We start from the raw sequence: 21,642 nt of genomic DNA on the forward strand, positions 1-21,642 counted from the left end.
ACTACTGCTACCACTAATAGTAATAATGATAAAGGAAATAACAAGGAAGAGAATACAACCGCTCACCAACCGGTACCTCACCCCCACCCTGCCATGATCCAGCCCTTCCGGGGACTCTCAGTTCTACATCCTGGGCATGACGTGCTATGGTATGGAATACCTCTTTGGCTAGTTTGGGTCAGGTGTCCTGTCCCTGCTTCCTCCCGGCTTCTCCTCCTCCCTGGCAGAGCATGAGACTCACAAAGTCCTTGGTCAGGGTAAACATTCTGACCCACAACTGAAAACATCAGCTTTATCATATTATTCCCAGGTCGAAAGTCAAAACACAGCACTGCACCAGTAGAAAAAATGACTGCTACTGCTAAACCAGGACAGTATCCACCCCTTATTCCATACCATTCATGTCATGCTCAGATCCCACATTTTCAATATACCATCACTTGTAACAGTCTTTCAGAGCAGGAGAGGCCCATTGCAAAGTCCACCCCTCGATCATGAGTCCATCTCTATGTTGCATCTCTGCCCTGATGGCCTGAAGTGTCATGGGCCCATCAGGCTCAAAATGATTCACCCTCCCCTGCAGCAGTCTCTGCAACTTGTCGGGGACTCCATGCAGCTGCCTTCCATCTCCGACGCTTCCAAAGCACTGGAGGGGCCCAGTGGATTAGATACTCGCCCATACTGTCCCACACACCGTGACACTCATGACTGTCCAGCCTTGGGGAAAACCTCTCGGTCCCCCTGTATTGTCTAAACCCAGACAAGACCCAAACCTGACTCTGCTTAACTCTCAGGATCAGACAAAATGGTCGTGGGTAGAACACACTCTGTGTGTGTGCCAACATGGTGATCCCCATCACAATCAGCAGGCAGGTCCCAAGGGTACCCAAAGGCCATTCAAAACTCTCAAATGATGCTGCTGTACTTGTCACTGGGGCTAGTGTAGCTGCTGTGCTTGAAGGCTCTCTCACCACCAGCTTCTCTTTTTCCGAGTCCAGATCTTCCTCCTCTGCCTTGCTGGGAAGCGCTGCGAGGTCTCCTGCATCCTTCTGGGGCTCAGGCTCGCGGGGCTCGGCAGACGGCTGCTGGGGGATGCTCTCGGCCGCCGCGGGGCTGGGCTCAGCTGTGGGGCTCGGCTCCTCCGCCGCCTCCTCCCGCTGCTCGGCAGCTGCCTCCTTCCCGGCCTCCGGCCCCGCTCCCGCCGCCGCTTGGTCCCCGGGGCCGCTCTCCCGGGCCGCTTCGGCCGCCGCCGGCTCCCGGGGCCGCTCCCCCTCGGCTCCCCGCAGCCTCACAAAGACGGAGGCGAGGACGAGGGCCAGGACGGTGAAGAGCAGCGGGACGGCCAGGTACAAGTCCATGGCCACGTCCATCCCACCCTGCTGCCGGAGCCCCCCCGTATCGCAAGCCATTACCATGAAGTACAGTGAAACAAGAACCTTAGCCCAAGGCCCACACTTGATAAACACTAACACAGCAAATACCGGCTCTAAGTAAGCTACAGCATACTGAAACTGTGACATCAAGAGCAACAACTTTGAGAGCCAATAAATCAGCATTGTGCCTTGGTCAGATCTGTTGTTATCTCAACCCTTCCTGCCCCACGTTGGGCGCCAAAAAGAACTGTCGTGGTTTAAGCCCAGGCCGTAAATCAGAACCACGAAGTCCACTTCCCCCCCACCTTTCTTCCCCCCGCTCCTGGAGGGACGGGGAGGAGAATCAAAAGAATGCAGCTCCCACTGGTTGAGATAAGAACAGTTTAATAACTAAGGTATAACACAAATCACTACTGCTACCACTAATAGTAATAATGATAAAGGAAATAACAAGGAAGAGAATACAACCGCTCACCAACCGGTACCTCACCCCCACCCTGCCATGATCCAGCCCTTCCGGGGACTCTCAGTTCTACATCCTGGGCATGACGTGCTATGGTATGGAATACCTCTTTGGCTAGTTTGGGTCAGGTGTCCTGTCCCTGCTTCCTCCCGGCTTCTCCTCCTCCCTGGCAGAGCATGAGACTCACAAAGTCCTTGGTCAGGGTAAACATTCTGACCCACAACTGAAAACATCAGCTTTATCATATTATTCCCAGGTCGAAAGTCAAAACACAGCACTGCACCAGTAGAAAAAATGACTGCTACTGCTAAACCAGGACAAAGATATATTTGTACCTTTGTGCCTTGCACTACACCTGAAAAAATGGGGACCAGTGTGGATTTGAGGACACACATGGGCTACAACTAAGCAGTTAAATCCAGTTTAGAGTTAAAGCTGGAGTGATTATGAACTGAATTTTCTTTTAGTTGGGTTGTGTCATGTGTGCAACACTAAGTGACATGTATTTGGCTGTTTTATGGACTATCTATGTTTAATTTTTTTTAAAGTTATGTATCACTGAAATACATCAAATAACATAGTATATGTGTTTGTGTGTGCCTTCCAGTGTGTAAGTTTAAAGCGCATAAAAGATGTGCTGTCCGAGCAACAAATAACTGCAAATGGACTACATTAGCCTCAATTGGAAAAGATATCATTGAAGATGAAGATGGTGTAAGTACTATTCATATATGCAGTATTTTCCAAAGCTCTTCTTCTTGATGGGAAAAAAAAAGAGAGAGGCTAAGCATAGACATATTACCATGTGAACCAGTGAAGTTAATGGTAGGTGGCTATATTCCTGAACACTTTTCAAAGATTAACATGGTATTTAGACAAAAGTTATATTCCTGTCTCACAAGACAAGTTTAGTATCTGTGGGCACTAGATAGCAACCGTGTTATAAGATTTTAAAGGCCACATGCAGAGAAACTCAGAAGCTGGAGAATTGGTACCAGAAGTTCCTACTGCTCTTAAGCAAAGGTGGTATTTTATACTGTTGCCATGCTGTTTTGGCCATCTATTTTGTGTCCTTCTTACCGAGAGGGTAAGAGGCCTCTTTGGAATTCACTGTCATGTGGGGTTTTTTTTACTGATGAAAGCAGGAATTTTAAGATTAGCAGGAGAAATGCCAAAAGCTTTTCAGAGGTTTTTTTGATGGGTTGTTTTTATGAACAACTACGTATGTGCCACTGGTGTGAAACTTCTTCCTAGAAGGTTAGTATAAAGTTGCACAACTATGAGTATACTGAGTTGCCTGTGGTATTAATGGGACAAAGAGTGTACTAAGTAAAGCTTTGCACTGCATTTAGGGTCTGCTTCATAGAGCTGTGACTTACCATCCATGGTGAAGGAGTAAAGCCAGAGAGGTGTTCTGCTGTCCTGCCTATTCTGAATTCTAGTTACTTTAATTGGTTTTTGTCATGTAGTCAACGTAAGTCCTTATTTATATTACGGAGTCTCTGTACTTAACTGCCTCTTTATTTTGTGGTTAGTTGCTACCATAGTACCATGAACAGTTGAATGAGATGTGTCTCCCTTCTTCAGCTGTCATATTTTCTGCCTAGCATGTGAAACACCAGCATAGGCCACATTTATAGCTGCTGTCTTGTGAACATCAGTGTCACTTACCCTTGTCAGCTATACCTGCATCTTTGATGATGATGAGCTGTGGGAAATACTCGAAATAAATACACCTACATTTGAGAGACAAAAGCCTCTAACTTCTGAGTATTTAACTTTTATGACTACTTCTTCACAGATAGCTATGCCTCACCAGTGGTTAGAGGGTAATCTGCCCGTCAGTGCCAAATGCGCAGTTTGCGACAAGACTTGTGGCAGTGTTTTACGCCTGCAAGATTGGAAGTGCCTTTGGTGTAAAGCTATGGTAGGTGCAATGAACCACGTCCAAGTGTTTAAGATTTTGCCAGCTTTATTGCTTTATTTTTATTTTCTCATTTCATAACCTGCTTTTGGATTAACTAGGAGCAGGCAGATTGTGCAAACTCAGGTCTTTCTAATGTTCCCAATTTCTTGTAACTGTCCTACTTGTCTCAGTTGTTTTTTAATACTAGCACAGATACAGCTTTGCTTTGATAGGTGTTGGTATCCAGTGTGTTTTCTCTGCCTTTTCCTAACTGATAACTGAAGGTTCAGATGCCTGTTCTGTATGCCTGCTAATCTTCTGTTACTTTTTTGTCTCTGACTGTAGATATTGCTGTAATAGTATTTTAGTAATACAGTTAATATTTATTGATATTAAAGTAGTAATATTTTATTACTGCCTAATATTGAAGTTCTCTTCTTCAGGACATTCTGTAGGTTGCTGACTGAAATTCTATAACATGCTATTGCTGTTTCCCCACACTGGTTTTCTCTTAGTTTTTTTAAGTTGTCTATAAAGATAGATTTCATATGCTAGGGTAAAGAAGTGGCAAATTAGCAGCTTTTTTATTGTTGAAGCTCTTGGCATATATTTGTCTGAGGCTTTGCATCTAGGCAGTTGGAAATGATTGGCATCTCCAGAGGCGATTGGAAATTTAGGTGAAGTGCAGCCTATCTTTCCAATAACTGTGGAAGAGAGTTCTATAATGCACAGCTTATGGGACCCACCTTTGATGAGATGGTCTGGCTTGGTGGGTTTGCTAGCTTTATTGAAGATAAGTCTTCCAGAAGAGCCAGGTGGACCAGGCACATACAGAGCTACTGTTTTGCATGTGTGCAGTGTGCCTGCTGCCCCCAGCACAGATGCTGGCTGCTGGGAACTTGGCCCTCCCTTGCTCACGGATGGAGGTAAATGACTCCCTTGAAAGGATGATTCATGTCTACTATAGGAGTAGCTGACGGTGATGTACTTCAAACATATTTCGAGGAACAAGTAACAAGCCTTTGTGGATGAACACTGTCATGACTTTTTTCCCAGTTTTCTCCTCTTCCCTCTACACCTAAGTGTTACATATTAGCCCATTTTTTTACATAGATATTGCAGAATTTATACTTTCTCATTGTACTGCTACTGTAGGGAAGTAATTTTTTGTTTCTTTTGTAGGTTCACACTGCATGTAAAGATCTGTATCCTCGTAAATGTCCACTTGGTCAATGTAAGGTATCGATCATACCACCAACAGCGCTAAACAGTATAGACTCTGATGGTACGTAGTATTGCAGTGTGTTGAGTGGTAGCTCTGGACTTGCACAGACTGCACTTAAAGACAGGGAGTGGATTTCATAAGGAGTATCATGAAATCTTAACAGCTTTAATTTTATGGTTTGTGTTGATGGCAAGTGCAGACCAAAAACTTTATCAAAATTCAATGAATTTTACTGTATGAAGTTAGCAAAAGTGATTGCTTATGCTGTATATATTCACTCCGTTTACTTGCTATGTGGTGTCTTAGACCAGAACATCACGCTTCTATTTATTATTCATTTTAGGAAGATTGTTCCATATGTGAAATTATTTTTATTGACATTTAAATAAATTAATCAAACCTTATTTTGAATTGCACATTATGGTAATGTGGATTTAAATTAGCATCCTTTAATGCCATTCTTTTTATTTGTAGCTTTAGTTATTTTTTTAGTAATTGAAAACAATACCGTTACTTTAACTTTGCCTGAATCAAATGTCAAAGCCTGTATCTGCAATGTCTGATTTTGAAGTGTTGCTGAGAAACCACTGCTTCCATGGACTGGTTATGTTAGGGGCAACAGTGTCCATTAGTACGACTTATTAAGGACATTATAGAAATCCTGCAGTAATTAGTTAAGACCTGCATTGACTTTACTAAGCTTTGAATCACAGCTGAAAGCCTGTTGTTCAGTGATTCTATTATAATTAATATTATAACTTCAGCCTGGAATAAAAAGTTCTCATGCAAAGTCTCACCTGGAGCAACTGAGTAGAGTAACTTTTAAAATCTGTGAGTACTCTTAGAAAGCTCATACAGGTGTGGATGATCCACATCAACCCAGTAAGGTTAAAGAAAAATCAGATTAAAAACCAAAGACTTATAACTGAAATATATATTTAATTATGTGATAATCTGTGAAAATGATATTTGGGAAGTATTCTGAAAGGTTAATAAACTTTTTCACTGTGGAAAAACAATAAAGCTATTGTCTTCAGGATTTTACTAAATTTAGGCACTGAAAATACCAGAAAGAAAAAAATCTTTTTGGTAAATCTTTAACAATTATGTTTTCCTTGCAGGGCTAATATTCAGTTTAAAGTTTACATTATGCATGATGAAATGTACTCCTTTTGTCCTTCATCTCTTTCTTCCTCTTTCCCATGATTTCTTTTTATGTTGTTCATATTAGAAAGCTTTATTTATATCATTCTTTCTAACTATGTTCACAGGTTTCTGGAAAGCCACATGCCCGCCATCCTGTGCCAGTCCTCTTTTAGTTTTTGTTAACTCAAAGAGTGGAGACAATCAGGGAGTAAAGTTTCTTCGGCGATTCAAACAGTCGTTAAATCCAGCTCAGGTGTTCGATTTAATGAATGGAGGACCTCACTTAGGGTAATGACCTTGGAAATCTGGAGCAATCCTTTCTGCAAGGGAATTTAGTGCAAAGTATAGTGTTGTGTTGTCCCTGCATTGCTAAAATTCAAACCCAAAACCTATCAGCCCAAGTGTTTAGTGGCTTTTTGGCTGGCTTTGACTTCTATTAACTGGTAAGAATCAAAACCATTACAAATGTTGAGATGCATTCCTGAATCAGGGCCTTTACGTACAGTTGCCCAGCTGCTTTTCTTACACATCATATGCATAATTCAGATATTCCTGTGAATTTGTTGTGAATAGATAAGGAATAAAACTGTTGTCTAAATGTACTCTGTATTTTTTTGAAATTCTGAACACAAATGCCAGTGGGGGAGTCCTCAGTGGATGATGGACAGGTACAGTAAAACTTCTGTCATCTGAAAACTACAGTCAAAATATAGTTTAGGCAACATATGCAAATGGTCAAGAAAATTAGCATCTCACAGAATTTAGAGCAAGAACACAATTAAAACCATCAGGCATTCCACAAAACCTAAGGGTTGATTGTGGGGGAGATAGGGGTGAAGTTTGCATAGTGATGGCCGCAACCCAAGCATCTTTGCACATTCATAAACATTAAATTCATGGACATTTTCCTGCTACCTAACTTAATTCCACTCAGATGTAGCATTGTGATTGAATGGCCTATTAATATCAGTTACGCTAACTTCTGTACCCTTAAAGATGCAGAATAGTGCTTGTGTGCTAAAAGTGTAGATGAAACATGCACAAAAATTCAGTTCAACAGTTGGCAAATAATACAAATATAACGGAACACAGCTGTGGAGTTTTGTACTCAATACGGTGTTATGGACAGGCTATATTAACTGTTTAAGTTGTAATTAAAGAGTTACAACTGATAATCTGAATTTAATCTGAATCCCTTTTAGCTAACATTTTGTACATGTAATTGACAGTAAAAAGTTCATCTAAATTGGAGAGACAATTTATGAGAGAGGACAGTCTGAAAAATATGTCTGTCTGTTCGCAAGTTTTCTTGCTTCATATAGTTGTACCTAAGAGCAGCAGCATGGTTCAGGACGCTCACTTTGGTTTTTTAACCTATGATTATAGGTCAGCTTGGTTGCTTTGAAGTATTTTCCCAAACAGTTTCCAAAGAGAGATCCTTAGCAGTTTTTCTATCAGGTTGTGCTGATGTATTCTTTTTTCCTAGATGGTCTAAAAGGCAGAATTGCATTGTTCGAGCCAGTGTATATCTAAGTGTTTTCTCCCTTTTCTCAGGGCAGGAGAAATTGTTTTGGTATCAACATTTTTTCCTTGAATATCTGCATCTTTTGTTCTGAATAGGTATCTGCCTATCATATAGAAGTGACACTTATTTTCTTAGAAAAAATATAAATGCTTCAAATATTTGTTATCTTAATATGTTGCTTTATAGAAATAGTTCAGAGATTATACATATTCTGGAAAATAACATGCGTTAAGAATAAACGTCTTTGGTTTTATTATTTTAAGAGTTTATACTTTATGATTCTTTTGTTTTGTTGGTGTTTCCTTAAGTTTATATCATTGTTGTTTTTACTTATTGGCTGTTTCTTCACATCTCATTCCCCTTTCCTCTGTGTCTCACCTTTCCTCTTGTTCTGTCTCTCTTGTCCTTTTCTGTACTGCTCAAGTGTTGCATCCTGGAGGTGCTGCAAGTGAGAGAACAGGAGGAAGTGAAAGCAGGATATGGCTTTAAGGATCTAATATTAAAAACTTGTCTTATTTGTTTTATGTTGTCGTGATCACCTTACGTGTAGTAATTGCCTCCAACAGTCCTTGCATTTAGTTAGTCATGTGTTGGCAAAGCCCGCCTGTATTGTGGAGCACATCCTGTCGTTGTGTCTTTATCTCTTCTGAAAATTCCCCATTGGTGCCTTGTGCTTCTGGCTGAAGTGAGAAGCACAGAGAAGTTGCAATTTCACAGCTTAGATTTTTTAAAAATATTAATAAAATTAAGAATATAACATTAATAAAATCCTGAAAACAATATCAAGGGAATTTTTTTAAGTAAAACTTGGCATGTTATTTATCAGAAATGTCAGTATAAGTGGAATATACAGCAATAGCTGGGATGCAGATAGGTTTATTTAAGTAAATGGTTGTATCCACATACCCCAGAGCAGTGAAAGGACCACATTTTCATGTAACAGTTGCTAATGAATATGACTGCTCTCTCAGTAATGGATGTTACTGGCTCTAAGAAGCTGTATTTTCTCTGCAGTTTGCGGTTATTTCAGAAGTTTGACAACTTCAGGATTCTTGTGTGTGGCGGTGATGGAAGCGTGGGTTGGGTCTTGTCAGAGATCGATAAGCTCAGCTTGCACAAACAGGCAAGTGTGCATGATTACTCTCCTTGACTATACTGACCAGCCTTAGTTTTGTATGGTTACTTTTCCTTGACTTGGTTCTTTGTCATATCTGTATATGGTCCAGACTCAGTTGTTACTGTTAAATGAAAATATTCACTGGTGTAAACTGGGCAAGTTGTGTTGGGATTGTATAATTGAATTTACAAGCTTTAGACATCAGCTATAAAATTAACATTTGTTGCTTGAAGTAACAAGCATTTGTAAGAGTTTGTACTTTCTCCCTCTAGTTTTCACTAGTATATTTGCTCCTGTGTTGTGTTTCAGTGTCAGTTAGGAGTGCTACCCCTTGGTACTGGAAATGACCTTGCTCGTGTCCTTGGTTGGGGAGGATCCTGTGATGATGATACACAACTTCCTCAGATTTTGGAAAAACTAGAACGAGCCAGCACAAAAATGTTAGACAGGTAAACTTGAATGTGCATATACCTGATTTACCATGGGATTCAAATTGTATTTGTTTGGGTGTCTGATGGCCTAAATCTATCTTAGAGGCTTAGTCTTCAGTGGTTTGGGTTTTTAGGGTGCAGATCATAATCATTAGGGAAGCCAAAATAGTAGTGGGGACAGCTCCTCAATGTAATTTTTAAACTGAAGAGTCAGAGGGAGGAGTGGTGATGAAAGTAGGAAGTGTGTTGTCCAACGATGAACAAAAGGTGACAGTTTATTGCATAACTGATGAAGCTGCATAACTGCCTGTTACAAGAAGTTGTAAGCATTAAGAAATTATATTGATTCAAAACCATTTGGGGGCAGTTTTATGGACTCCATGCACGTTATTAAGTGCCATTAAAAGTAACATCTTTATTTAGGAGGAAGACCACTGAGCTCTCTTTCCTTGGATATGGGGGGAAGTCAGACGGTGTGTTTTCACCCTTCATGTAATTTTCTGAGGCATCAGCTGTGGACAAGATTCTACCTGCATCTATGGCTTGATCTACTACTAATATTTCTGGGTTTTTAGTCAAAACCAAGGGATCTTTCCACTCCTTTTTTGTGGTTTCCATCCATTCAGCAAAAGAGCAATCCCCATTTAAGAAAAGACAAAGAGGATGATGGTCACGTTGTTCCAATGAATGTTTAACAGTGTTTATGACAAGAGTATTTCTTACTCTATTCCTTTCTCTTCTGAGTGTTTCTGTGCTTGCTCTAATTACAAACATGTGAATGTCACTAAAGGTGATTTCATTTTAGGGTTTTTAACATGAAATAGAGAAACAAGTCCTTTTTTGCAGATTGTTTGATGGTTTTACAGCAAAGTATGTAGAGAATTGCTTGTTACTGATCCTTAGAAATAATTGTTGGCCTGGGCATTCTGAAAGAGTAGTAAATTAAATCATGTTTGCCTTTTTCTGTACTGAAAAAAAAGCTCAGTTTCCTTTTCTGCTCAAATTTCAGTAGGCTTCCTCCCAAGGCCATCTTCAATGATCACTTGTTCTTTTCAGCAGGCTTTGATGGATGTTGCCATTAGCAGTTTCATACCATTTATGCTGTAAAGTACTGTCCTTTACCAGGGGAAAAAATATATATGTGTCAATGGAGATAGTGCACCATTTGCTTTGTTCTCATGTCTGCCTCCCCTAGTTGAGATGAAAAGCTAATGTAACCTCAGAGCTTTTTCTTTAGAAAAATGTCTATTTTCCTTTGACTTCAGTAGTTAATTTCCACAAATGCTTTTATATTACAAATGTTTTATCGCAAAATTTGTTGCTTGCATTGAATATCCACTGATTTGCTCACAAATGAGGCTCATCATCAAATCACTAGCAAATAGTGTGAGCAATAAAACTAATTGTTAACATTAATCTCAATTATTTTATCCATATACAATTAGCTTACAATTAAAAATTAAGCTGCTGCTTTTTTTTTTTTTTAACAGATATTCTGTGGTATGACAATGAATTTTCTTTTTGTTATGTTGGAGAAAAGATAAAACTAACAATCTGGAAACTTAAAAGCTGTTGTTTCTTTCAGGTGGAGTATAATGTCATATGAACTGAAATTACCAGCAAAGCCTTCTATACTTCCAGTGACTGCAGAAGAGTCAGAGGAGTGCCAGGTGGACTTTGACTTTTGTTTTCTTGCTTTGAATATTAAAAAAACTGGTACATAAAATACAGTATGCAGATAAAATCTGCATTGCCAGCTGCATGTCCTTGTAATAGATCTGAAATGGAAATCCTGCTGGGTTTGGAGACATTTAAGCTTACTGTTTTGTGTTAAACCGTGGAAACGTGGGGAAATTGAAGTCTTTTTTCTCTCTGTTTTCAGATATCAGCTTACGAGGACTCAGTTGCTGCTCATCTTGCAAAAATTCTCAATTCCGATCAGCACTCCGTTGTCATTTCATCTGCCAAGTGAGTTGATCCGTTTTATGTACCATGTGTGGAATAAATCCCCTGTGTAACACCATCACTATAATAACCTTCTGTCTAAGCCTGATTTTCTTATGTCTAACCCAGCTGGCTTGCCTTAATCTATCTTGATTTATACCTTTTAGAGTGGATGTTCTCTTTCTGCAAAATTTTTATATGGCACAATTGTAATGGATAGCTTTATACTAAACACATCAACATTTAAAAAAATCATGTAATACAAAGTGATTTTAAATCACTCCACATTGCGTGCAGCTTATATATGAAACTTACTGTTACTAATGCAAATATTTGATCACTTCACATTACATTTCTTGTGTTTTGCTTTATGCATAGCTTTATCTATATCTTTAAGAGGACAATCAACTTCAACATGAAGTAGAACTTCAGGCTAGGTAGCTTTGTCATAGCTGTGTCAATTTAATCAAGACAAAAGGGTTCTTTTCACCGAATTGAAACACTTGAAAATGAAAAACAATTACTTGGCATATAATGGATATCATCTGAGATCAGAAGTATTCTGTGTATACCTTCACTGTGCAGAAAAAGAAATAATCTTATGTTTTGCAATATGCTAAAGAAGAGTGATAGAAACTTAAAAAATACATCTGAATGTCATTACATCACTTCCTTTTTTGCTAAAAGCAAGTTAATAAAATTTTGTTTCTAAAGTATACGTAGCACGTGTTGAAAACGAAACTGCAGGATACTATTATAACTCCAGATTCTAAATTAGGTCTGTATCTGGTTAAACTTATTAAATTTCTGTCAAATAAATTTCAACAAAATGAACAGTACTAAGCAGTTATCCATGCCACGTTAGTAAGTTCGCTGTCTATCTGCAGTGTAGGTAATAAGAACCAAGTCTTTCTCTGATTTACACAATGAAAATTCATTGCCGCCACTGCAGTTTGCATAGATATGCCTCAGTGTCAGCTGCGGCTCAAAACCACAAGCAGTGCAGTGGGATGTGTGTAAGAAGAACTCCATTGAAGTCAGTGGTTTCTAGGCTTCAACTTTGTATGGGAGTTTGCAAGACTGTGTTTGAAGGTATCAAAGTGAATGCAAGTTTGCTAATTCCTCTGGTATGGAAAGTGTGCAAGCAAGCGAATGGATAGAATTAGTCATGTTTCTTTCAGTTCTTAGAAATAAGAGACTGAGATACAATGTATGCAAAGCCTTAAATAAAAGGTAGGAAGAGTTTTTGTTTTAAAGCTTATAACTTGAATTTTGCAAGCCATGGAAACGAGTATCATCAGCTTTGCAAGTATGATCACAGAGTTCAGTTTCCAACAAGAATGATTTACAGCAGTGTGCATATAAATAAATTACCAAAAGAATGTAATATTCAAAACATACCTATTTTATTTAATTTGATTTCTCTCCTCTCCTTTTTTTATCTGAAGAATATTATGTGAAACTGTAAAGGACTTTGTTGCCAAAATAGGGAAGACTTACGAAAAACCAGTGGAAAATGCAGAGGAAGCTGATGCCATGGCCATTAAAGTAAGACTATGACTATATTCTGTTTTAAAGTTGTGGGGTTTTGATGTTTTAGCTCTTAGGTGTTTAATTTTCAAATTGCTCCAGGATGCCCAGCTTGGCTTTCATTTCAACCAGTGACTTGAAAATCTTCTTTTCTTCTTGCATAGAACAGTTATTTCTAAGCCAGCTTTAAACTCTGAGATCTCTACAAATGCTGTTTATACTTTTTCCTTCATAAAGGATAAAGTTCATGGCAACGTACGTAGAGACAAAAGGAAATATTTTGCATTAGGAGAAAATAATGGGATAATGAAGAGAGAGTATGCTGGGAGAATGTAAGGAAGAGAGACAACAATGTTAAAAATAATGGTTTAAGCTGCAAATTTTAGAAATTGTGCTGTGAAAGCATTGGAAACAAAACCTAAAAACAACAAAAGGATTTGTATGAGGCACAAAATTTACATGAGCTGAAAAGGATGAGAAGAAAACAAAATCACTACCAATCAGAGTCAGGAAATGTACTTGCTAAATGGCAATTTGTGGTTCACATTTCTGTTCGGTGCACATTTTAGAAACTGAGCTTTTCTTTTTTACTGTTCCAAGGCCAGACAGTGTTGGTTTCCTTTCCCTTAAGCACGAAAAATCACTTCTTCTCCAGTGTACCTGGAAAGAGCAACTGCTTAGTGATGGGTGTTTGAGGTGTTTGGTGTTTGGTTCTGGCTTGAGCCTCTTTGCTCTGTGACAACTTACTTGCTTAAATGTACAGCTGTGTTGCAAAAACAACCTTGTGTCTGAGTCTAACAGCTGGGCATGTACCCATAGATTATCTCTCCAAATTGGGGTACTGGGCACCCATAATTTCTTATAATACATAGTATAGGCAGATCTGTGATGGTTCTCTGTGCTGCAGGCCACTGGGAGAGGAGTAAGATCTAATCTGTACCCTAGTTATGTGGCAGACTGAGCTTAGCATGGTGTGTTATTTTAATCTGAGTGTAGGGGTTTTTGGTTGTAATTGCTCTAATCTGATTGGGTGCCACAGGGTATGTCTGGAAAAAAACAACAAGCAGACCACTCATAATCTGATATTCCAATGTGTTGAACGTAAATTTGGATTTTACATAAACAATTACATAGACACTTAAGACACCTGCACCTTTAAACATAATAGAATCATAGAATCGTAGAATAGTTAAGGTTGGAAAGGACCTTAAGATCATCTAGTTCCAACCCCCCTGCCATGGGCAGGGACACCTCACACTAAACCATGCCACCCAAGGCCTCATCCAACCTGGCCTTGAACACCGCCAAGGATGGAGCATTCACAGCCTCCCTGGGCAACCCATTCCAGTGCCTCGCCGCCCTAACAGTAAAGAATTTCTTCCTTATATCCAATCTAAACTTCCCCTGTTTAATCTCTCCTTTATCTCCTGAAAATGTTCACATGTTCACTGTTTTTCTTCTCTGTGTGTATATTCTTTTGCACTTTGTCTTAGTGCTCCGAGTTAAATGAGAAGCTAGACCTGTTGCTCCAGGCTCTTCACACAGAAGCCCAGGCTGCTCCCCTTCTCCCAGGCATCACTCCACCAATTGTGGAAGAAGAAGCAGAGGAATTTTCAAGTGAAGAATCCTTGTCTGAAAGTAAAGAGCAATTAGCAGAATGTGTCTCGAAGTCTTCCACCCAGAAACTCTTCAAACCAAGGGAACAGTTAATGCTCCGGGCAAACAGCTTGAAGAAGGCTGTGAGGCAGATCATTGAACAAGCAGAAAAAGGTGCACATCAGTGACATCTAATCCTTACTGATAGAATAATGTTGTTTTTATTTTTTTTTTTTTAAATAGCATAAGTTTTTGTTATTAAAGTTTGATTTCTACATTGTTCCATAGCTGAAATTATGTGCTTATTTCAAGCTGCAAGGAGAAGAAATGCACCTTGTTTGGATGTTGATGACTGTATATATGAATACATATGTATGCACATGTGTGCACATATAAAAGTGTGCTTCTTTTGTAACTATTAGCCTCCACAAAATGAAAATTTCTGGCAGCAAATCTTTATCAATGGGCAAAGGATTGCTAAACTCTTTTTCATTGAATTGGCAATACAAATCTTTTCTTAGTCTTTTTAAACTTGAAGCTACAGAAAAAAAGAAGCTGATTTTCTCTGTATACAGTTTTTCTTTTAAAATCTTGAAACTTTCTGTCTTTGTTTTTATAATAAGCAGTTGTGGATGAGCAGAATGCTCACAGTGAAGAACAAGTGAACCAGTCGCCGGTAGAATATAGCAAAGAATTGGATGAATCCAAAGAAGAGGAAAAGGAGGAAGATACAAAGGAACTTGAGTCCCCATCAGGTGAGTAAATGAGGAATAAAATAATATAAAATTACGCAGTCTTTTTATGTTGCATTATGGAGCACAGTTAGCTCCATAATTAAAAATACTGGCATCCTATTTCACTGCAAACTAGTCACAGATTTTGATAGATTTGGATAAATAAAAGTTAAGGGAAAAAAGCAGGAGATGAGATGAGCAGTCTTTTGGAGTGTATTTACAAAACTGAGAAGGTATTTATTAGAGAGAGAAGTGTCTGCATTTAATCCACCTTTCTACATGGATGTGAGCAAGGACTAGAACCTAGGTAACGGTGACATGTCTCAGTTATAGGCATTTTGGGGGTGTATTATAGGAATTCCTGTTAGTCATTTCTGTTGAGGGGTTTCAAACTATGTGAAAGAGATATTTATTCGTTGCATTGACAGCAAAACCCTGATGTCTCAGCTGGGAACTTTCCTTGAGACAGTTACTGGAACAGAGAGAATGAATGCTTAAGTCTTCTATCTGAAGTGGAACAGTCTAAAGCAGGAAAGAATGTAACAGAAACTGGAGCATGGAAGTCTCCTGAGAAGTGGCAGTCCTAAGGTCACCCCTGGTATTTGTTTAATCCAGAACAGAAACTGGAACCAAAGGTTTTGATATCCTAGAGTTCCTTCCTATGAAAAATTCCTTACATTATTGTTGCAAATATAGGTCATTAGTCCAGCTAGTTACCAATGGCTATTGGATGCTGTATAGCAAGACATACAGCAAACCACTATACTTGAAAAGCCACTATTGCTTTTCAAGGTGTAAAGCCTCCTAGCTGCTCTTTCCTTGATCGGATGGACTATCACCTGCTGCTGTCTAACTGCTCCTCCTTTTCTGCAGGAGCATCATTCTGTCCTCACTGTGGGTCTCTGCAGGTTACTCTCCAAAAAAAAGGAAGAGGGCATGGGTAGCCCGTGCTGGGTTTTAAAATCGTAGAATCATAGGATAGTTTGGGATGGAAGGGACCTCCAAAGGTCATCCAGTCCAACCCCCCTGTGATGAGCAGGGGCATCTTCAACTACATCAGGTTGTCCAGAAGCACATCCAGCCTGACCTTAATGTCTCCAGGGATGGCGCATCCACGTTGTATTTTTTGTTGTATTCCACAAAGCAATCAGAATACTGAGTGGTCTGCGTTTCAAACAAATTGCTTGGAAGGTAGCATTTTCATAAAGTCATAGCCCATTTTGTCATTAAACTTTTCCTTTTGGCTATTCAGTGTTTGTTACTGTGTGTAAAATGACATTTAGAGAATAGTCATCTCCTGAAATAGCATAGTACTGATTCCCACATTCAAATGACAGGATAAAATCTCTCCTTCATATGTCCTTTATGAAGTCTGCCAGTGAGTGGCTGCAGTAGAAAAAGGGAGGATGATTTTGTACATGGGACCCTCATTTACCCCCTCTATTTCTTGGTTTCTTGGCACCAAGTCAATCCCGCCAGAGGTCATGTTTGGACATTTTCCATCACAAATGTCAATACTTCATTTTGTGTTGACTGGTAGTTGATGCACCAGGGTTATTCAGTAGTCTCAACTGCATCGTAATTTTAGGAAAGCTGCTTCTTACTATAGGTGGAAATTTCAGTCTTTGTCATATTATCAAAGCGGACAGAGAGGTCTCGAGATGATCTGTGAGAAACAATGGTAGCTGGTGGATAGCAAAACCCATCCTCTAGATGTTTGGTGGGCAACTTCCTGTGGCAAATGGAAGTAAAACGTTTGGGATTTGTATCTCCTTCTGTTACCCCAACCCACACCAACATCCTAAAAAGGTGGTGTCCTCATGAGGCTCTGCTCTGAAGCTGGTGCCTGTGTTTATAGCTCCTAACTTAGAAATACAGCGTTAGCCTCTTTGGGGCTTCTCTTGATTCAGAATCTCACATTTCCTGTTTTCCAGGAATGGATGTCAAACTTTCTTCAGTGATTGTCTCTTCACTGGCCCCTCTCCTTTTCCCTTGCTTATAGGAATTAATGCTTGTTGGTTGTCCATTTTGAACAGTAGCTCCTAAAGTTTTCTGGCCCTACAGATGACTTGATCCTATTGCCATAAATGTATAATAAAACAAAATACACACATATGTATATCCATATGTAGAAACGTATATAAACCCCTTTTTTCTTGGTGATACAATTTCTGCGTTTATTGGGGATACATATATCTGATATGTGTGAAATAGAGTGCATGTTAACGCTGTCAGTGGAAGATAGGTGTTTAGGGACAAAGCATGAAACATGAATTCAATTATCTGCAATGAAACACCAGTTTTACGCATTAGGGCTCTTGTTTTTATCAGAGCATGAACAGCAAAAGTTTGTCATTATTGCAGTTATCCCCAGGAGTCTCATCTGTCAAATAAAGAGCAGCTGTTCTGTTGATTTTCCTATTTGATGTAACTGCCTTGTTCCCAAATACAGGGAGAACAGACTGTGTGAACCACGCTGTGAATTTTTCAGTAGCATTATGAAAAATGAATGTTAATTTTATTCTGAATATTATATTTTAGCCTCCAAGGATCTTCCTGGTCATTTGATGAAGATAGTATTTTTCCATATGTTAATTACCTTCACCTAAATATTTAATGACTCTTGTTAGATATCACTTGCAGCTTTTACTTGTTTTCATTTTTTAACATTATTACAGTGTTGTGTTGTGCACAGATAGATACAAATCCTTGTGTTGTTATTGTGCAGTACTATGGCATTTTGCGATAACTGCTACTGCTGTTACGTTTAATTCAAGAGGAGCTGTTAGTCCACTTGGTCAGACTTTTCAAATAAAATGGTCCAAAAAAAATTCACCTTCTTATCCCTGTCCTGTGTCTAATAATTTCCATTTGACTTTAGTAAGTCATCCAGAAAGGTATGTAATCTTACTCCTACAATACAGGAGCGTGAAGAATTTGCCATTTCATTGACTGTTCTGTGCTAGATTGTCATTGCTTCAAAAAATCATAAATGCCTGAATCCTGGCCTGAATTGATTAGAGCACAATTTCTAAACCCTGGTTCTTGTTATTACTTTTGTCTCTAGATTTTCCCACTCTGCATTTTCTGTCCATTAATGTCTTTATGCAGTACACCCACATTACTCTCATGATTGATGTGAACTGATCTGTCCCCCTTCTGCCACAAAAAAGGGGCATACTTTATCCTTACCACCACAGTCCTGCTTGTGTTTTTCTTCTGTTCTCTTGGTGCTAGTCCTAATTGTTCTATTTTTGCTGAATTAGTTTTCAGGTTTTGAGAGGAATATATCAAATCACTTTGAAATAATTCCATTCTTTGTTGTGAGCTTCTTCAGATGCTTAAGGTTGAAGCTGTCCTAAGCTGAAGCAGTTTCGACATGTGAAATAACATGGAGCAGAGATAGCAAAGAAATGTCTGTCTATGATCATCTGGTGTGCAAAAGCTTTCTACATGCATATGGAAACACTGTAGCAAAACATTTGGTAATCCCCAAACTTTCTTCCCTGGGGCACCAATTTCTGGCTACATCTGATGGGGCTGAATTTCACAAAGATCAACTTCCCCAGGCTACAGCAGGCACGAGCATATTCTCTCAGTCAGCAGGAAACAAGTCCTTGCAGGAAGGTGAATTACAGCACCTGAAGTCAGCTCTCTGAAAACCCTATCCTCTTTCATCACCTCCAGAGGCAGTCCCAGGGATAACTGGCCTCAGCAAGCTACCAGTTACTCTTTATGAACATCTTCCTTTTTCCTGAGCCTTTGTCACCAACGGTTACATCAGCTGCCAAACCTTGCTATCTGTCACAAGGTTATATTGATCCATCTCCTGGAGAATTTTAACAAAGAAGTTATTTCAATTATGTTGGGAATTGCTGAGGTTTGGGGTTTGTTTGGTTGTCCAAGGTTTTTTTTGAGAAAAAGAAGTTAACGGGAATCTGATGTACCCCATCATCTCTGTACCTGCAAAAGACAAGTATGTCTTAACATGGCTTTTCCCCTTCCCTTGCAGTTTTCAGTTTGGCTGTAGATAAAGATGTCAGAAGTCTGATGTTTTCAGAAACCTGATACAGGCAGGGGCCCATTTTAGCTGCTTGAAGCAAATAGTGTGGCTGTTGATCAGGTATTTCCATGGCCTGTGGGTTAGAATAGCTACCTATATTAAAATTGTTATAAGTAATAGCTTACTGTATAATTTAGGTATATATAAGTAAATGGAGATTGAACTTAAGTTTAAATCTGTATTACCTCAATAACATGCTTATCAGAAGGTTACAACAACATTAAATTCTATTGCATTTTAAGGTGGATATAATGCAGTTTTTGCTAGTAGCTTGAAGCATAAGTTGGAGACTCGTCATGCTGAATGCCATGCACACTTGTTGCTTTAAATTTGTGCTTATGCTTGATCCTTTTCTGAATTTTGCCTATACTTAGAAGAAAAACTGTGGTGTGAGGGGAAGGACATTTGTCACTGAATGGTAACAGATTAGATCAATGATTTTGAAATATTTTCAGGGCTGTAAAAACTATGTATTTGGTAACATCATAATAGGTCTTAGGTCTTTTATTTTTACTTCTTCTGCACAGTTAAAACTGCACCAAGATCTCCAGATCGACGTACAAGCCGAGGTATCCATTCTCAGACAGGCTCTTTCTCTGCTCCAGCTTTGGCTGCAAGCAAGGAAAATCTCCCAGTGCTTAACACTAGGATTATCTGCCCAGGTAGTTACAATTTTGAAATCTGCTGTTTCTAACACTACTTTAATATTGCCTTCTGTTCCCCTGCTTGCTGGCAAATAATGATTTTTACTTCATGCCCTGTATTTGCTTGAACCAACATGCACACTTTTGTGCCGTATCATATAATCAGAAATGCAAAATAATGTAGAAGATTCCTGATCACTTGGCACAATACCGGATGCAGCAGCAGTGTTGCATTTGATTCTGGAGGATGATAAATGAAATTCGGGACCTTAAAATCACAGAATCACAGAGTGCTTTGGATTAGAAGGGTCCTCTGAGGATCATCTAGTACAGCCCCCTGCCATGGGCAGGGCTAGACCAGGTTGCTCCAAGCCCTGTCCAGCCTGGCCTTGAACACTGCCAGGGATGGGGCACCCACAGCTTCTCTGGGCAACCTCTGCCAGTGTCTCAGCACCCTCGCAGTGAAGAATTTCTTCCTAATGTCTAAACTAGATCCATCCTCTTTTAGTTTGAAACCATTATGCCTTGTCTTGTCAATACAGGCCCTGGTGAAAAGTCTCTCACTGCGTCTTACAAGTGCCCTCTATATTTTGAAAGGTCACAATAAGGTCTCCCTGGAGCCTTCTCTTCTGAAATCCTGAAATCAGCCTGAATTCCTGAATTTTCTTCGGGTTTTTTCTTTCTCAGTGGTGGTACCTGAAGTCAGCCACTGCACTGCAGCATAGCTGCTTTTCTGCTCAAGAGAGCCAGAGACCTGAAAGGATAACCAAAATAGGTATAAATGGAAATTGAAATGCAATCATTCGCTGTATTGATTTAATGAATTTTGTTTCTATCTGGCTTAAATTATGAAAATATATGTTTCTCTATTTATCAAAATACAAATTTGGTTTTTGTTACTTTTTTTTCCTGTTTCTTTTAATCAGGTTTAAGGGCTGGTCTAGCTGCTTCTATTGCAGGAAGTTCAATTATTAGCAAAATGTTGCTAGCAAACATCGATCCATTTGGTGCTACGCCGTTCATTGACCCAGACCCAGATTCCCTGTAAGAAATACTTTTTTCAAAATATGCTGTTTTGCTTTAGTTTGATTTTCTTAAGCTTTTTTTTTTTTCCTTTTTTGAACCTTTTTGTGATTTTTTTTTTAATTGTTTCTTGTTTACTGTCATTTGTCAGTAGACCTTAAGGTCTGAAAACAGGTTGTATTGTGCTGTTTTAGTTATGAATAGTGCAAAATTGTCTTGCAGCAGCAGAAATAATAGGAGGCATTTGCTTACTTACCTCTTGCTCACTCACTGTGGGAGGAGGAGGACAATAGCAGTCCTTCAGAGCCATGTTTTCCTGCCAAAACTGCCGGCCTGAACTCCAGCTCAACCATGAGCAAGCTGTTGAAGCGGGTCTGGGCACTTTGCAGTGGGGGAAGAAGTGTTCCCATAAGGACTGGATCAGTGAGGTGGAAACTTAATGTCCTAAGCTGTCTCTGCTTCCCAGAACTGGGTGTAGCATTGGCAGAGTTAAGGATGGTGTCTGGGCTGTGTGCCACAGCCCCCCTAAAATGAAGTACTGCTGTGCCAGCGACATCAGCTAAACATCTAGCACCAGCATGCCTAAACACAGCCTGGGTGCTTGGCTCGATGTGGTGCTGCTTTCTCAGAGACATGCCTGGAGCAGCTCTTTCATTGTACCCCACTCTTACTTTAGGTATGGTAGAGACAGTGGTGGATGGGGGTGTGGCACAGTTTCTTCATTGACCTACAGGAAATAACTTGCCCTTGCAAAGGAGCTAGCAGTAAGTCTGTCTGTTCAAATGCCGTTGGGTTTCCTCAGGGAGATTCAGAGAAAACAAAACATCTCTTGACTTCTCTTGGTATCTGTTCTGTGATCAACCACAATCAAAGTTCTGTGTGTGCAGGTGCTGTACAAACATACATCTAATTATCTCTTTTA

The 21,642-nt window shown here is 39.5% G+C and overlaps 1 protein-coding gene across 2 annotated transcripts in view; it reads left to right on the forward strand.

Moving 5' to 3' along the window:
* The window catches only part of DGKH (diacylglycerol kinase eta), a gene marked incomplete at its 5' end in the record, with an annotated part of 167,644 nt that overhangs the window by 125,220 nt on the left and 20,782 nt on the right, over window positions 1-21,642 (forward strand). For both annotated transcript variants that reach the window (XM_080613420.1, XM_080613421.1), the window contains 13 exons: window positions 2,444-2,550; window positions 3,638-3,763; window positions 4,925-5,027; window positions 6,239-6,401; window positions 8,653-8,761; window positions 9,065-9,204; window positions 10,772-10,856; window positions 11,069-11,154; window positions 12,579-12,678; window positions 14,154-14,430; window positions 14,883-15,011; window positions 19,581-19,715; window positions 20,624-20,741. In XM_080613420.1, the coding sequence (XP_080469546.1) occupies window positions 2,444-2,550; window positions 3,638-3,763; window positions 4,925-5,027; window positions 6,239-6,401; window positions 8,653-8,761; window positions 9,065-9,204; window positions 10,772-10,856; window positions 11,069-11,154; window positions 12,579-12,678; window positions 14,154-14,430; window positions 14,883-15,011; window positions 19,581-19,715; window positions 20,624-20,741 (1,678 nt within the window). The remainder of the gene's footprint in view (window positions 1-2,443; window positions 2,551-3,637; window positions 3,764-4,924; window positions 5,028-6,238; window positions 6,402-8,652; window positions 8,762-9,064; window positions 9,205-10,771; window positions 10,857-11,068; window positions 11,155-12,578; window positions 12,679-14,153; window positions 14,431-14,882; window positions 15,012-19,580; window positions 19,716-20,623; window positions 20,742-21,642) is intronic.

This window comes from Psittacula echo (assembly GCF_963264785.1).
Source record: "Psittacula echo genome assembly, chromosome: 3".
In the NCBI taxonomy this organism is placed as follows: domain Eukaryota; kingdom Metazoa; phylum Chordata; class Aves; order Psittaciformes; family Psittacidae; genus Psittacula; species Psittacula echo.